This window comes from Penicillium arizonense, assembly GCF_001773325.1.
Source record: "Penicillium arizonense strain CBS 141311 chromosome Unknown PENARI_contig023, whole genome shotgun sequence".
NCBI lineage: Eukaryota > Fungi > Ascomycota > Eurotiomycetes > Eurotiales > Aspergillaceae > Penicillium > Penicillium arizonense.
In genome coordinates, this window is record NW_019173300.1 from 411,998 (window position 1) to 427,947 (window position 15,950).

The 15,950-nt window shown below is 49.3% G+C and overlaps 7 protein-coding genes across 7 annotated transcripts; 3 read left to right on the forward strand and 4 right to left on the reverse strand.

Moving 5' to 3' along the window:
- Positions 1-574: 574 nt before the first annotated feature.
- PENARI_c023G07476 (flavin monoamine oxidase family protein) lies at positions 575-2,111 on the reverse strand (the record flags this gene model as incomplete). The annotated part of the gene is made up of 2 exons (XM_022635569.1): positions 575-1,145; positions 1,207-2,111. The coding sequence occupies 2 exons, from the start codon at positions 2,109-2,111 to the stop codon at positions 575-577; spliced, it is 1,476 nt and encodes a 491-aa protein (XP_022484519.1).
- A 408-nt stretch (positions 2,112-2,519) lies between these two features.
- PENARI_c023G02861 (uncharacterized protein) lies at positions 2,520-3,037 on the reverse strand (the record flags this gene model as incomplete). Its single annotated transcript, XM_022635509.1, has 4 exons — positions 2,520-2,526; positions 2,601-2,721; positions 2,776-2,904; positions 2,962-3,037. 4 exons carry the CDS (start codon positions 3,035-3,037, stop codon positions 2,520-2,522), a joined length of 333 nt encoding a protein of 110 aa, XP_022484646.1.
- A 270-nt stretch (positions 3,038-3,307) lies between these two features.
- Positions 3,308-4,129, reverse strand: PENARI_c023G08791 (uncharacterized protein; the record flags this gene model as incomplete). Its single annotated transcript, XM_022635589.1, has 1 exon — positions 3,308-4,129. One exon carries the CDS (start codon positions 4,127-4,129, stop codon positions 3,308-3,310), a length of 822 nt encoding a protein of 273 aa, XP_022484632.1.
- Positions 4,130-6,574: 2,445 nt separating this feature from the next.
- On the forward strand, positions 6,575-8,494 carry PENARI_c023G11465 (putative GABA permease; the record flags this gene model as incomplete). Its single annotated transcript, XM_022635618.1, has 7 exons — positions 6,575-6,679; positions 6,741-6,811; positions 6,864-6,922; positions 6,977-7,031; positions 7,082-7,173; positions 7,234-7,980; positions 8,028-8,494. The coding sequence occupies 7 exons, from the start codon at positions 6,575-6,577 to the stop codon at positions 8,492-8,494; spliced, it is 1,596 nt and encodes a 531-aa protein (XP_022484558.1).
- Positions 8,495-9,121: 627 nt separating this feature from the next.
- Positions 9,122-10,689, forward strand: PENARI_c023G07622 (uncharacterized protein; the record flags this gene model as incomplete). The annotated part of the gene is made up of 2 exons (XM_022635570.1): positions 9,122-9,348; positions 10,308-10,689. The coding sequence occupies 2 exons, from the start codon at positions 9,122-9,124 to the stop codon at positions 10,687-10,689; spliced, it is 609 nt and encodes a 202-aa protein (XP_022484568.1).
- A 1,272-nt stretch (positions 10,690-11,961) lies between these two features.
- On the forward strand, positions 11,962-13,302 carry PENARI_c023G00665 (polysaccharide lyase family 1 protein; the record flags this gene model as incomplete). Its single annotated transcript, XM_022635480.1, has 4 exons — positions 11,962-12,308; positions 12,360-12,485; positions 12,570-12,900; positions 12,964-13,302. 4 exons carry the CDS (start codon positions 11,962-11,964, stop codon positions 13,300-13,302), a joined length of 1,143 nt encoding a protein of 380 aa, XP_022484545.1.
- Positions 13,303-15,005: 1,703 nt separating this feature from the next.
- PENARI_c023G08413 (uncharacterized protein) lies at positions 15,006-15,556 on the reverse strand (the record flags this gene model as incomplete). The annotated part of the gene is made up of 2 exons (XM_022635579.1): positions 15,006-15,149; positions 15,263-15,556. 2 exons carry the CDS (start codon positions 15,554-15,556, stop codon positions 15,006-15,008), a joined length of 438 nt encoding a protein of 145 aa, XP_022484613.1.
- Between the last annotated feature and the right edge of the window lie 394 nt (positions 15,557-15,950).

A 15,950-nucleotide genomic window follows, 5' to 3' on the forward strand; every position in this document is an offset into this window, starting at 1 on the left:
GCCATTTTGCCATCACTACAATAAAATAGTCTGTGCTACAGTAGATAAACAGAAGATTGCTATTTAAAAGGTTGACTCTCTCTCATATCCACACATTCCACTCACAAAATCGAATTCATGGTGATTCTTGCATACAAAAGAATATTGATCTTCAAATGTGGTGTAAGTAAGAAATCTTTATGTTTTCACGGAAATTTATTTCTATACTAGGAGAAAAGATGTTATGAAATGCGTACCTTCCATCAGGCTATTCCCACCAAAGGGAGGCAGCATGACTCATCATGTCACGATTTGTACTGTATCCGGCCAATTAGAGATATCAATGACTCTGTAATTCCATTACCCCTATTTCTCACTATTGTATGGGGCGGTTTCTAATTACATGACTAACCTCCGGATATACTCTATACCCGAAGCTATTCGGATCATCTATAGACCCGGTTTCATGCAGTATTCGTAAGATAAGTTATTTGTGACATATGACATATTGATTATCCTGTCGAAAGGTGCAAAAGTGCTTCCCACAAACTATTTTAAAGCTATTTTCAACGCCAGATGAATGGAGAAAACCACTTTACAACTTCGCCGTGCTCGTCTGATGCCCCTTTACTACATTCAGCGTATCTCGTACAGCAACCTGTCCTCGCTCAATAGCACCATCAACAAAGCCCCTCCATCCATCAGCCCAGTCCGCATTTGCAAAGATAACCCGCCCATGAGGCTGTTGTAGTTCAGCTAGGTATCTCGATATAGCATTAGGTCCCCAGCACGCCCAAACACCCTTGGCGTAAGGATCATTCGCCCAGTCATGCGTAGCATAAGCCTCCACGTTGATGCTAGGATTTATGTCTTTGTTGAATTGCTGAATTATACGCTGGGAGTCCGTCTTGTCAGTCAGCTTTCCGTTGTATCCAAAGCCGATGCACCAGGTCCCGGACGGGCCCGACAGCTGTGTTCCATTGTGATCTGAGAAGGCGAAGACAAAGCTTGTGTCGCTCTTGGAATCGCCTGTCCAGAACCAGGCAGGAAGTGTCTCGCGGAGTTTGTAGTGTATTTTTGCCCCTTGGTTGATGTGGCCTTGCGCAATTGCTTTTTGGCGAAGAGGGGAGAGAGGAGGCGCGAATTTGATGTCGCCGAGACAGTTCCTATAGGAGCCGTTAGCAAATATTGCATGGGGTAGTGAGGTGCACTGATTCGATGACTTACAGTGGAATCGTTGAAATGATAGCTTTTGCCCGCAAGGTTCGGCGGTCCGTTGTCGAGAGCTCAACACCGCTTTCGACATGATGAATCTCGGCAACAACTGTGTTAAAGAGCCGGTCGCCGGTGTATTCGTCCAGAATAGCGCTCGCCAACGAAGTCATGCCTCCTTTTCCAATCTTATGTATCCCAGCCATCTCGAAGATGCCAGCAATAGAATGACCGCCTAATGCGAACCATCTCAATGCCTCCACGAACCCAATGTCCTTGCCCGGCGCGCTGCCAAATGTGTTGATATTTGATTCGAACAGGTCCTTCTCCGGTTGTGGGATGTCATGGAGCTGATCCAACCGATCATGCACACTAAGGTGGTCGTATTTCCTCCAGGGTGCAGGGTCCCGCAGCGAATCATGAGGATACGGCATGAGAGATCTACTATTCAGCCCGTCTATAGTGAAGAATCTCTGTGCTACTCGTTCCAGCACAACACCACCTTCCGCACTCGATACTTCTTCTATATCTCCCGAGGAAGATTTGAATTCTTGCTTTTCAGGCGCAATGGTTCCTGCTGATGCCTTCAAATTTCGATGTAGGCCATATCGGTGCAGTTCGGAGTAGAGGTGCGGCTGCGCCCAATGGACCCATGTACCTCCCATCTCGATTTCCTCGCCGAGGACCCTAGCCGTCCAGGTACGGCCGCCGATCCGATCGCGCGCTTCAAGGAGAAGGACATCGACTCCATGTTTCTGGTTCAAGTCTCGGGCGGCGACGAGACCGGCGAAACCGGCGCCGATAACGATTATATCGTAGCGGTCTTTGATGGCCGGGGAGCTTTGTTGAACAGCGGCGGTGAGTAGGCCCTCCGTAACTTGTTCGGGGGTCCACAGGTAACCCTCTTTTGAGCGAGACATGCTGGTTGAGGACTAGTCTCGCTTCGTTCATCGAGCCGACATGGTTGTTGTGTGGTGTACTAATATACCCCCCTACGATCGCAGATGATAGAAAGCACACGCTCCATCGAGTGCGGAATATTCCGAATCCTCTTCGCTCTTTTCTGAGTCGTGCGTCTTACGCTTCTTTGCGATTGGTAGACGATCTATGTGATCTCCGGCGACGTAAGTGCGTCTTTGCAAGTACGCGCACTTTTTTTCCTAATTGGTACAGCTCCACATGTGGGAATGACTTGGAGGAGCGCTCGGAGTTTGATGACTTGTCTGAACTCAATCAGGCGCACTAGAGCAGACACCTAATACTACAGCTCGGGTGTCGTGATCATGAGATTGTTGTGTATCAAATGAAGGCAATTTTCAATCCTATGCTCACGGGCTTGCAACTATTCAACAGACCTTAAGAGGTTAACATAATACAATCACAGCTTCGCGAGATACCGCCCTCCACACTTTACAGCCAACCCATAACTATCAGACGAAAAGGTAATTGTGCTTCCTCGTGGGAAAAAGAATACATGTCCCGCTCGAACTGTTGCCGTCTCACCAGTCTCATCTCGAAGGTTTATCTCCCCTACCATAACTCGTTAACTTCAGACTATTGGTATTCTAGCCGTATAGTGCGTACCCTCAATAACAACGCCAAACTCATCATATTCATATGTCGGGGGCGTGGCCTCTTCACCCTTCTCCATACGGAACCATGCCCCAACAATAGGATTGGAGACATCGGTGTCTTCAGTTCCTAGAAGGTCCGCTGAGGAGAAGTGAATATGTTAAAAGTCTCAGATGAGATAGGACGTCAAATACTCACCGAAGTATACATTCGGTATACCGCGATAGTTGGGGATCTTGAAGCGCTCGGTGCTGTCTTTGATCTGGAATGGCATATCTTTGGAAAGTTGTATGTAGTGGTCAGTATTGGTAAAGCTCTTGAAGTTACTTTGTTACTTAAACGAGTGATGCTGAGCCTCCGAGATCCTATTAGAGATTTCGGCCAATCGCGTCCTCCTGTCTCGCCGCATTGTTTTGCCGAATCGGGATGAAAACTGACGCCACAAAGGGACGATACAGATCAGAGTGGATGGCGATTAGCTAGGGAGATAGCCATGTTTGAACTATCTGCGTGATAATTTTGGATCTCTCAATTACATACATCATCACCCGAAGATCGCTTCCAGTTTCTCATCCACCATAACATCGATCCACTGGATAAACTCCATAGGCAGCGACAAAGCCTGCATATCACACCGGGTCCACACCTTCTCAACAATTTCGATTGCCCTGGAGACTGTTGCTATACCAACATAATCCCTGATTGCCTGTAATCGACTTCTGACAAAATTACGCCAGTATAGCTGAACATCGTCCTGACTAGATAGGGAAACAATATCATCTGAAAGAATGGCCCAGGATCCCTCTCGGAATTGCCTAGGTGTTGACTTTATTGTTGATTGTAGTGTGCTGCCGGCGATAATGAGCGGAAGGGTAAGTAGACTGTTGACACCTGATGTTTGCGGAATGGTGGCGATTGTTGTTAGTATCGCGGTTGTGAGCGCTAGTATCTTGTGCGCTGGAGCAGGTTCTTCCGATAGCGCTCCCACCTGACCATTAAGGAGCGCTGGGAAGTTTCTGTAGAGCTCAAGTAAGGCGGAGAGTCTGTATACTTGAACTAACTGTTGTAAGTGCTTGAGCGGAGTCGAGGGGTCACCGGTATCTTCTACACGGTCCTTGCTTGGAGCTCGGAATGCTAAAAGCGCAGCCTCAGTATCTCGAGCCGATTCCACAAGGTCAGTCTTGAGCTGATTTTGGATTTCTTCGGATTTCCCAACAAGAGAAAGATTTTTGACCAATGCCCTTTGCCTGGCCAAAGTGCCTACCTTGGCCAAGTATACAAATAATGCCGTGCCGATGCCCGTCCAAGGCGTAGGGTGAATTATCGTTGTCGGGCCCTGGTCGCAAACATTCTCGAGGTAGGACATCGCGTCCAGAGATTGGGTTGTGAGAAAGGACGACATTGCCTCCCAATAGGCCATGATTCCCACCATAGCACTTCCTACGCGAGAGGAGCACGCGAAAGCAAGTGATGTGCCCGTGCCTTTATCGATCCCCGATATCCACCTTTTGAACAAGACTCTCGCGCCATGCAAGTGAGTAGACCCGAGAAACGATGGATTGTGCCAACCCTAGAAAAACGTGTCAGCGCTCTATGAATAGGTAGCCACCCTATAACTACCTACATCGGTCATTCCCAGAAGAATACTCCCGAGTAGTGTTTCTGTTGAGTAATCAACTGTGGGGCAACTTTGAAGATCTCTCTCATTTTTCATGTTCATTACTCTCAACTTCAAGCAAGTTATCGCTTTGGTCCTGTGGTCCAGCGCGGTGGTTCCCAAGTCGCCTCTTATGTTGGCAAGATGTGCGGCTGACATGGAGAGAACACAATGGTAGATAAGCGGACTAGAGGCCATCATAGTCCCGATCTCCCCACGGAAGAAATTGCTGCTAGAATCGACGCAGGATTGAATCCGACAGACGCTCGAAAAGTAGTGTCTCGTTATTTCCGTATCCTTGTCTTCAAGCGACAGCGTTAGAGGCAAATATAAGTCAGACCAATCCATCAGCTCCCCTGCCGTACATTCCAATCCGGGTCCCAGAGCCTCGTTTGACGACAGCAAGTCAAGGGATCCAGTACTTGCATTACCGTCGTCTGAGCAACTTTGATACCTTGGCTTGCCGCCATCATGCGTGTGACTCGCTCCAGGATCTGCAAAGGCCTGAAAGTTGGCAGCTTGGCTCGCCATATACAGCGCCCTCGCATCTCGAGTATTGCATATAGCCGACTCAGGCTCGCTCGGTGCAACCAAAAATTGCGCTATTGTGGGTTCGGATACCTCGACAGTGCTCACGGCTGGTGCGTGCTCAAAATTTCCCTGATACGTCTGATGCTCCACTTCATGTTTCGCGGTCCATTTCAAGGGACGCTTGTAGCCAGGACATTCATGCGCACGCCGGGTACACTGATTGCAATGCGGATGAGTCTCGTCACATTTAATTCGCTTTATGAATTCGGTCAGCCCGGTAACGCGATGTAATATGGTGAAACGGCATACCCTCTGTTTGCAGCGCAGGCAGCCCGCTAGTGAGGTCAGTAAAATTTAGTTGGCTTCTCCATAGAAAACTCACTGCGCGTCTTCAATCTGTTTCGTGGTAATTGTCGTTGGTTGGGCATGGAGATGACTTTATCACTTCGATACTTTCCGCACGAGAGGTTTGAGGGTCTACAAGTGCGGAGAAGCGGCTTTCTCCACACCACTCGGCTGTATTTTAATGCGGGCGGAGGAACGCTATATATACAACAAGTAAAATCAAGTTGATTTTCAAATTCTTCGTATTGACAATGCGGGAATTAATTCCGATGGTGAGGCTTGATTCCCGATCTGCACCAGCTTCATATCACAACAATTTCACCCTCTTTGACCAAGTGATGCACGCGATCGCCGCCATGAAAACCGCGGCGACTTATAGCCACCCTGGCTTGATCGCATTTAAGTGCGGCTGAGACCTCGCCTAAGAACTCTCCGCTTGTGCATTATTGAGAATAAGTGATTCCTCCAGAGTCTGACTACGGACCCCCTCGCTTGTATCCTTTCCCTCTGTCAGTTTCTTTTTGGATTTGGTGTTGGTCCAGTGCGCCCAGTGCGGACCTAACGAGGCCGTATAGGATCTATATTCACAGTTAAAGGAAGTCGTCCGTAATATTCAACGAAATGGATGGCGGAAGCCCCCGTGATGCTGGCTCGGGAAAGGCGTGCGCGCGCCGGGTACGGAAATACAACATACCGGCGTTATGCGACTGAACCAATATGAGGCACCGAAGTTCCGATACCCTCGGCCGAATTACCAAGATCGCGAAATCTCGAACAAACTCCTAGGTGCCCGCATAGATCTTGCATGGTCTCGAACACCTGTGTGTAGCTTCAGTCACCTGCTCCGGAATGGTCTGGCCGTTCCCACTCCCTCGCAACACGTTGCGATTGGCTCAACCATATGTAGATAATGGATAGCTTAGGTGGCAATTTGCCGATCACGCAGTGGACCAACCTTGTCGGCGTATCACACACAAGGCCTTTGAGAGCAAGTTTGACTTCTCGGGTATTCATTCGCCCCATATGCTGACTTCCCCACACTTTGCGCACTCTTTTCGGCCAGAGAGATTGGGTAGTCAATAGAGTTGTGGTTAGGCTTTATCATAAACAGCTCAATCGTCAATCCTCGTATTGCCAATAGATCATTAAAAACATTCCGTGACGGATCCTTTCGAAGGTAGGAGCGATTATATGTGCTATGCAGGAACGCACCTATTGCGCAACCTTCATTTCCATCTTACCATTACTCAGTACTTCGCTTAAAACTGTACATTCACCATGATGGAGCCAGTGAAAAAGGACGTGCCAATGAACTCCTTCGACTTTTCCCTGGAAATGGGGAGACACAAGAGTCACGACGTAGGAGAGACACATGAACTCAAGGTAATTGCGACCAGGAGAACATCATGGCTGATATACATTTCAGTGACTGATTCACTTCTAGAAAGGGTTTTCTCGGTTGACTATCTTGTCTACGACTGTGATTCTGATGGCGACATGGGAAGCATTGTCAAGGTACGGTTGGATACTTGGACGTTCTCCTCCAGTACTGACGGTTTCTGCAAAGTACCATGGCCTCTGGGTTGATTAGTGGCGGACCAGCCTCCTTAATATATGGATATATATGTTAGTCCGAGGAACCGGGGATCATATCAGCAATCACAACTAACAGGTTCAAAGTGGCGGTAATAGGATCTCTCGCAACTGCAGCGTCCCTGGGAGAGCTGGCTTCAATGTTAGGGGACACCCAATTTTACTCGGCGGCCAAGGCTAAATGATACGCAGGTACCCGACTGCCGGGGGTCAATATCACTTCACAGCGCTGCTGGCTCCGAAGAGATGTCAGAAGATTCTCAGCTGGGTTGTGGCATGGATAGGTGAGTTAAGAATCTTGCATAGGTTGAGGCATCTCACTGATAGTTCTGGGTATTTGCTAGGTACATTTGGCTGGATTTCTTTCGCAGCTAGTGCTCCTTTCCTCGCTGCAGGGATGATACAGGGGCTTTTGATCCTCAACCACGAGAATTATGAAGCCCAGCGTTGGCATGTATCACTCATGTACTGGGGCCTAGTTGTTCTCGGTACTGTTATCAACATCTGGGGAAGCCGTTTTCTTTCGGTGGTGGAAAGATCATCGTTGATCATCCACGTTCTGGCGTTTATTGCAATTTTTGCAGTTGTGTGGGCTTGCTCGCCTGCGAAGCACTCAGCTGACTTCGTTTTCACCCTCTTCGAGAACAATTCCGGTTGGACCAGTGACGGCATAGCATGGTCCCTGGGCATGCTATCGAGCAGCTATGTCCTGGCTGGTGAGCACTGCCCCAAGCGAAGCATACCCCAAGGAAATAACATCGGAATATCAGGTTACGACGGAGCGATCCATCTCGGCGAGGAAATGGCCAACCCTGAGGTTGCGGTGCCATACTGTATGCTGGGCTCGGTGGCAATCAACGGCTCAATGGGTTTTGTCTTCTTGCTCGCCATTCTTTTCTGTATGGGCGACATGCAGACTGCTCTGGACAGCGCGACTGGGTATCCGATTATCGAGATCTTCCGCGGTGTAACGGGATCCAAAGGGGCTGGTAGTGCAATGGTCTCGATGCTCATTCTTGCAGCATGGCTGGCGACCATTGCCCTGTTAGCGTCCACATCACGAATGGTGTGGTCGCTCACTCGTGACAAAGGTACGATATTTTCAAGGGTAATACAGTCAGAGCTGACGATGTTCCAGCATTACCCGGCCATGCATACCTTGTTGAACTCGATCGCAAAACGCAGCTACCTAAGCGGGCGATCCTAGCTACTGGTGTCGTCCTAGTTCTCCTCGGCCTGATTAATATTGAGTCAAAGACCGCATTCAACGCGATTCTCTTCCTTGCAGTACTAGGACTGCATGTGTCGTATGTTGTTCCGATCGCATTAATGCTGTGGCTTCGACTGTTCTCTTTGAGTCCGTTACACTACGGCCCCTGGAAACTCGGCCGTTCTGGTGTCGCTCTTAACCTGATGTCGGTGTGCTACCTCGTCTATACGAGTATATTCATGGTCTTCCCCCCGTATCAGCCAGTTACTGCGCTGAACATGAACTATTCATCACTGATTTTTGGCGCGGTGATAATTTCCAGCGGGATTTATTGGGTCTGGAAGGGCAGGAGGCAGTACGATGGACCGAACGCATATATTCCGCAGGGTATCTAGAGTTGTACCCAATCTGTACTGTACAGCGTTTGTGAATAACTCTCATTGGCCCCTGAGGTCCTTATCATACTCAAGGCTCGCGTCATCTATCTTACATATTCATCCAAATGCGAGATAAGCTACTACTCTGCAAGAACCTGGGAATATAAGTTAGTCGAATTGCGTTGAAGGCACCCAAGTTTAAGGTTGTCGTCTTGGAAGCAAGGGTGCGGAATCTACGGTCAGTTATTCTTTCTAGTACAATAACAATCGATCTTCCTTTGAACTACACTCGTTCTTCCGGCAAGATAATTTTGACCAAGATATTGGAGATGGCTTCCTACAACCTATACAAATCGCGTTGGACGTATTCCAGTCTCTGCAAGATCGGAGATTTCAGCTTGGTCAGAATCCAACAGCCGCCTCTCTAGCATTGTTCGTTGGCCAAGATACCCCTATAAACAAGAAGCAGCAATTAATGGTGACAAAGATATTAGCGGAAGCTTTGGCTTAGGTAAACCATCCATATGCTCTTCTGGACGGAAGCAACTCCTACTCTGCATCACTGGAGAAGGTGGCACAGGGAAGTCCCAAATTCCCAGGGCCATTGTCGCCGCCATAGGCTTTCTGGGACGCAAAGATGAGATTATGCCGATGGCCCCTACCGGTGCTGCTGCGGACACGATCGGCGGGAACACGTATCACACGTCACTGGGCATCTCCATCAACCGCCTGCAAAAGAATGCAACGGGGTCCCGTGTGCGAAGAATTTTGGAACCCAAGACCATCATGTTCATTGACGAAATGAGCATGATGGACCTGACGATGCTCAGTGTCGTTAACAACCATTGCATGCTTGCCCGCTCATTGGGCAGGTCTTCCCCCGGTCTCTTTGGGGGAACTACCCGTGGTTGTTCTCATGGGTGACTTCTTCCAATTCCCTGGGGTGCGAGGCCCCGCTCTGTGGAAGGAACCAAGAGCCGGCAACGATGAAGATGCGAATGGCCAAATGATCTAGCATCGATTCAAACAAGTCATCTTGGACGAGCAGATAGGCAATCAGAAGATCCTTCATTCCATGGTCTTCTCACTCGAGCGCGGCCAGCAGCTCTAACACAGGACGATGTAGATCGGCTGAATACTAAAGCCATCAGTTTGTGCTTCCCCTATTCGTATGCCCTTCTATTGCTGTTTCTCCGTGTCTGGATCCTGGTCCTTCCACTCGTATTGCTGACCGACAGACGCTTTCCGGCGTCCTCGTCTTCTGTAATACCGTCCTTGTTCGGTTATATACGCTATATTATTATACGCAAGATTCTTTCTCGCTGCTAATTACTTCTCATCTTTGTATCATCCACACGGCATCAGCGTTTATCTTTTAGGAAAATTTGTGGGTTAATACTGTTGAGTGCTTCCGAATCACCTCTACTACTAATGCCATCTCTTCCTGGGCGAGGTATAATCTGTTCTGGTTGCAAAGCCATGGCAGTCCACTAATTTTAGAACCTGCGATAATTGCCGCCGGAAGGCTTCTCTGCGAGTACGTGGTTCTCGACAATCTATAGCCGCTGTAGGAGGAATCAACTATCCTACTGATCCGCCTCCTCCGGCTTCCGCATCGGTATTTCCAACGCTGCGCGTTTTGTGCTCTCAGTGTGCCCGGCCTTGGCAGCCGACACGATATAGGACCTGTGATCGCTGTCGGCAGAGAACTACACTGTGAGGACAGCTTCAGATAAGGTCTGGCACGTCCACCTTTGTTTGATTGCCTGGCAATTTCGACTCTCTTAGCACACACTTCGTCCTGTTCATGACGCCGGGACATCTTTGTCAGTCAGTGTATCTCGGTCACGGCCTCTAGCGCCTGCAAGCAGAACTGTTCTACGGCCTCCCGCACCTGCTTCGCTACCACGTCTGACCCCGCCTCTCTCGTCCAATATCTCAAACAATTCGCTTCATGCAGTTTCTCCACTAATTACCAGAACAGAGCCGAGAACACAAAGAGTGATGCGTCCTGCGGGTCCTCTGCCGCTATCTCCCTTACAGACGCCACCGGGTCTCACAACTATCCCCAGTCGCCGGAGAGAAAAGATGCAATCGTTACAAGCAGCCGCCAAAAGACAAAGAACGTTAGAGTTGGCGACATCGCGGGACAATTTAATTCGAGCGCTGTGCTTCCTGCGCGACGAGTTGGAGGTTCGCGCCCTCGCCTCTGATGCATTTCCCCGGAGTTCTCTTCTTCACACATTCGAGCATCGGTAGCCAGGTACGAGGACGACATTTCCGCCGCTTCCAAAAAAAGTGTTTGTTGTTCGTGTGGCAAGTTTGTGTCAAACACTGACATCTATCGTGTCGACAATGACGATTCTTTGCTGCTGTCTTTGGAGAGAACCCTTGATACCTGCGGCCGGCATGGTGACTCTTGGGATCTCTGCTCGTCATGCCATGCTTCACTCAATCGAGACATGATTCCCAAATTCTCTGCGAAGAACCTCGTGCTCTGCCAGCCATTAATATAGACGAGATCACCATAAATTCCCCGAAATTCCCAACGATCCCGCACGTGGATCCCATCTGATACCAATCCACCAGACCCAGTAACCCGAGTGGTCGACAGAAGCTGATCTTCATAGTTTGCCAGGACCTACTGTAATTGATACAAAATCTCAACCGGAGGCGAACTCTCTGTTGATCAATGAACACCAGAAAAACACCGTTTTTGCGACGATCCCATCCAGATTCATAGCCAAGACGGAGGAATTACCTCGAAGATACTTCTCACACTCCAACCTCCTGACCCTACAGGAACAGAAACAAAAGAACACGACACACCCAATACGGAGTTTTAGCCACAGAATAGACTGCTCACAGCCAATCTAAGCCATCCCGGAGACCAGCCCTATCCGAGTAAAATCCCGCAACAACAGACATAAAACAAGCTTACTCCACCCAGTTACGGTGGAGCCACAACAAGTGTGAAACATCCTCATGCACCGGTGCGGATCCTCTAATGCTGGCTAGATTGCGACCGGGGATATTTTCTATCATTATACCTACGATATTTCCTGGAAATTACGAAATTAACGCAATGGCTGAGTGACGCCGAAGCACTGCCAATATGTGATCTCCTCTGCAACAATTCTTCTATTCCCAACGAAACAGGACCTTTCCCATCGAACATAGCCCCTTCTTGGCCAGCCTCTAGGGCCTTTCTCCGCACAAAATGTGGTTCGGTCTCATACACACGTTTAGGGCCTCGGTCGCCATCCGCCGAGCTAATAGCAGCATTACGGCGCCCCTGAAAATGAAACAACAGTGCGGGTGGTCGGCTTTTTAATTTTTAATTGTCTTAACTTGGGGAAAACTTAGTATTCTCACCACCATCGACTAAGGAAACTGGCGTCGCTGCTGTTATCTATAAAGCATGGCCCCATCCCAGACAATGTCCTTTTCAGCACCACTCCATTCTTCATACATCCCAACACACAATGGGTGTCATCATGAAGTACATTGCCGTTGTCGCAGCCATGGCCGCCCAGGCCTCTGCCATCGCCGTCTCGGGCGCTGCTGAGGGTTTCGCCAAGGGTGTGACCGGTGGTGGCTCTGCTACCCCAGTCTACCCCAGCACCACCGCCGAGCTGGTCTCGTACCTGGGTGACTCTTCTCCCCGTGTCATTGTACTGACCAAAACCTTCGACTTCCGCAACACTGAGGGCACCACCACCGGCACTGGTTGTGCTCCCTGGGGTACTGCCTCTGCTTGCCAGCTTGCTATCAACCAGAACAACTGGTGCACCAATTATCAGTCGTCTGCTCCCTCCGTCTCCGTGACCTAGTATGCCAACCTGCCTGTTTCAAACAAGAATACACGCTAACAACCCCTAAGTGACAACGCCGGCAGCCTCGGTATCACCATCGCCTCCGACAAGACTATTCTGGGCTCTGGCTCCGCCGGTATCATCAAGGGTAAGGGTCTCCGTATCGTCAGCGGTGCCAGCAACATCATCATCCAGTAAGTCCACTGTCCACACTTGGGCGTATTCAGTTCCCGGGACAGAATCCACACCCTGTAGTGCACACAGTCTAACCTCCGCAGGAACATTGCCGTCACCGACATCAACCCCAAGTACGTCTGGGGAGGCGATGCCATTACCATCGACAACGCCGACATGGTCTGGATCGACCATGTCACCACCGCCCGCATCGGCCGCCAGCACATCGTCCTCGGCACCGACGCCTCTAAGCGCGTCACCATCTCCAACAGCTACATCAACGGCGTGAGCGACTACTCCGCCACCTGCGACGGCTATCACTACTGGGGTATCTTACTCGACGGCTCCAGCGATCTCGTCACCCTGAAGGGAAACTACATCTACCACACGTCCGGCCGTGCCCCCAAGGTCACGGGCAACACCCTCCTGCACGCCGTAAGCATCCCCCCACACACCGCACACTCATTTCAAACCCCGTTGAATACTAACGTGTCCCAGGTCAACAACTACTGGTACTCCAACAGCGGCCATGCCTTCGAGATCGGCTCCGGCGGCTACGTCCTCGCCGAGGGCAACGTCTTCCAGAACATCCCCACCGTCGTCGAGGCCCCAATCTCTGGCCAGCTCTTCAGCTCGCCTGACACCACCACCAACGCCAAATGCAGCTCGTACCTCGGCCGGTCTTGCGTGGTCAACGGATTCGGATCCTCCGGTACCTTCAGCCAGGCTGATACTGGGTTCCTGTCCGGCTTTTCCGGCAAGAACATTGCTTCTGCTGCCGCTAGCACTACCGTTGTTTCGAGCGTTATTGCTAACGCTGGACAGGGTAATCTTTAAATGTCTGATGGGATTGGATGTTTAGGATGGGTTTATCGTGGGCCTGTTGATTGGGTGACTACGCTATACTTCGCTTGACTTGAGGGTGGGATTGGTGGTTGGGAACACTAGTTGTTCTCTGTGTATTATTCTGTTCTATTCTATTCTGTTAAGTTGAAAGGTACAATATTTACCCGCAAGAGGGATATACACAACGCTAAAAATCTGTCATGTTCAAAAATTCATCTCATTCATAAACGATACATCCCGGCTCTTTCTGCTCACCAGAATCCCTAGTTTACCAACTTGATAAAGAAGGCTGTAATAAACAGTTTGAAGCATAAAATTTGTGTACAATGGGATCTAGTCAGTGTATTAATACAATAACTAATTGCTGCAAGTGAAAGTAGGGAGCAAGATTTATGGCTGAGGTTGCGAGGATACGAAAATGAAAGTTGAGAATGCCCAAGGATGTGCCTCGCGGTCCCATTGTGATGGTCAAGTGTTCGAAATTTGTGTTGAAAAGAGCGTTATTGGACATTAAATGCTGAAGACCATTGCCATGTCATGCTGGTAAAACGATGAACTGTAAAATGGTGGTAGATAACCAGAGGAACAAAAACACATAATCATGGCTAGCTACGCCCTGGTTTAAAGTGCTGCTGGAAGCTGAAAGGTAGAATTTGTGAAATGAGAATGCGACCTATTAACATGCACTATCATTGCCGCCCATGCTGCTCCTTATGCTCCCAAACGTGTTGGTCATGTGGGGCTTTACCTTACCCGTACGATTTGAAGCGTTATCCATATTAGAGCGGGGCAACAGCTGGTGGGCTCTGCCCACAATTTCGGTACGCTTGCGCCGAAGAACATCAAGAATCCGGCGTAAGAGTGTGTAGCAGTTAGAAATATTTAATACGATCACAGCTGTACAGAGAAGTGCAAAACCAGCTTCACCAATTGGCACTCATTCTTTCTGGGCCCCACCGCCAAGACGCGCTAGCTTGGTAAATGGGTACATCTAACTAAATGGGATTTGTGTACATTACGTCATGGCCATTCTTGATCAAATAGCCTTGGGTGGTCACACAAGAGATGCGTGCGATTCACTGAGGACAAAACCGACGAATCATGTTCCGCATTCTTGGGCAGAATTTCCAGTAGAACAACTTTAACATTCTGCCCCTCATTCTATGTTGCCTACCCGTCTGCCTACGAAACACAGTGGAATTGAAAAAGTTTCCGGCTAATCTTGTTATATTACTTGTCAAAAGCTTGCTGTACTCCGCAATATATAACAAAAATTTTCATTGTTCTTTAACTTCAACGTTCGCATATCGAAAATGACCTTGTGCACTTTCTCCTCTAGCTCCGGCGACATCTAGGCTCCACTCAAGGAATTCCTGGAAATTTTGATCGGTGCATTTCTGCCAATTTCTTCTCACAAATGCTTTGAGCTCTGCGAAGAATTCTTCGATCGGATTTAGATCGGGCGAATACGGTGGTAAATACAACAACTTGACACCAGTATTCGAGCATAGCTCTCTTATTCGTTTAGTATGGTGGAAAGACGCGTTGTCCATAACAAGGACAGACTTTGGCTCTGGCCATCTACCGCAATGATGGAGAAGTTGTTCAATAAAGTCCTCGAACATACTAGTATCAGTCGGTCCTTGGAAGACTCGCGATATCAAAATGCCATCTTAGCAATACGCTGGGAGAATCTAGTACCGCTGACCCCGCTGGAAACGGGAAACCTGGACAGGTGCCACGCCGCGGGGAGACCAGCCGGTCCTCCTGAAGCCAGCCCGTTTATCACAGCCTGATTCATTTATGTAGACTAGGTGATACGAACGGAAATCTGACAGCTGATATAGATAGTAATCTCTCAGATCCGCATTTCTCTCTTGTGCTATCTGTCGGCCACTTTCTTAGTCCAACCATGCGATCTAAGGGCCCGACTGATAGTGTACGTGGATACGAGCACGTCGAATTCATCGGACAAGAACTCTACCATCTCATCTAGGTATAATTCCGGTTTCTCTAGCAAATGGTCGCATAGCGCTTCCAGCATAACGGACGTGATTACACGAGGATGGCCGCCAGGGATCAAGGGTGCTCGGACATCGCCAAACATTCGGAGGTTGGCACTGATGGTTATTATCGAACGCTTGCTGCAGCCAGCCGCTTCAGCCATCTGGGAAGTAGTCAGCGATTTACTACTGATCATATCGCGGATTATCACAAGCTGGGAGGATGCAAGTCGGGGTGCCATAATGGTCTGTGTCGCGCTGTCAATCGAAGAAGTGGGCGAGATGGCCAGGGGCGCAGGGCAAGGAGATGGGTCTGGCTGGGTACGGGCCGACAGTCGAGACGAAAACCGGCGCCTAACTTGCCCCTCTTTATCTCGCCAGGAAAGCCCAGCCTATAATTCTAATCCCATATTTTTACGCTTGAGTCACCTTCATGTCGGAACATACGTATTTATGCCGTGTACTTCCAAATGGATGCTCTATCCTCGGCGGCGAGCGTTATCGCGGTCATTCAACTGACAGGAAGCCTCGTGAAGCTTTGCGGGGGCTACATCCAAGAGGTGAGAGATGCACGAAACGGAATTTTTACACTACAGCGGGCGGTTGCAGGCCTTCATGAAATGTTCGCAGACCTAC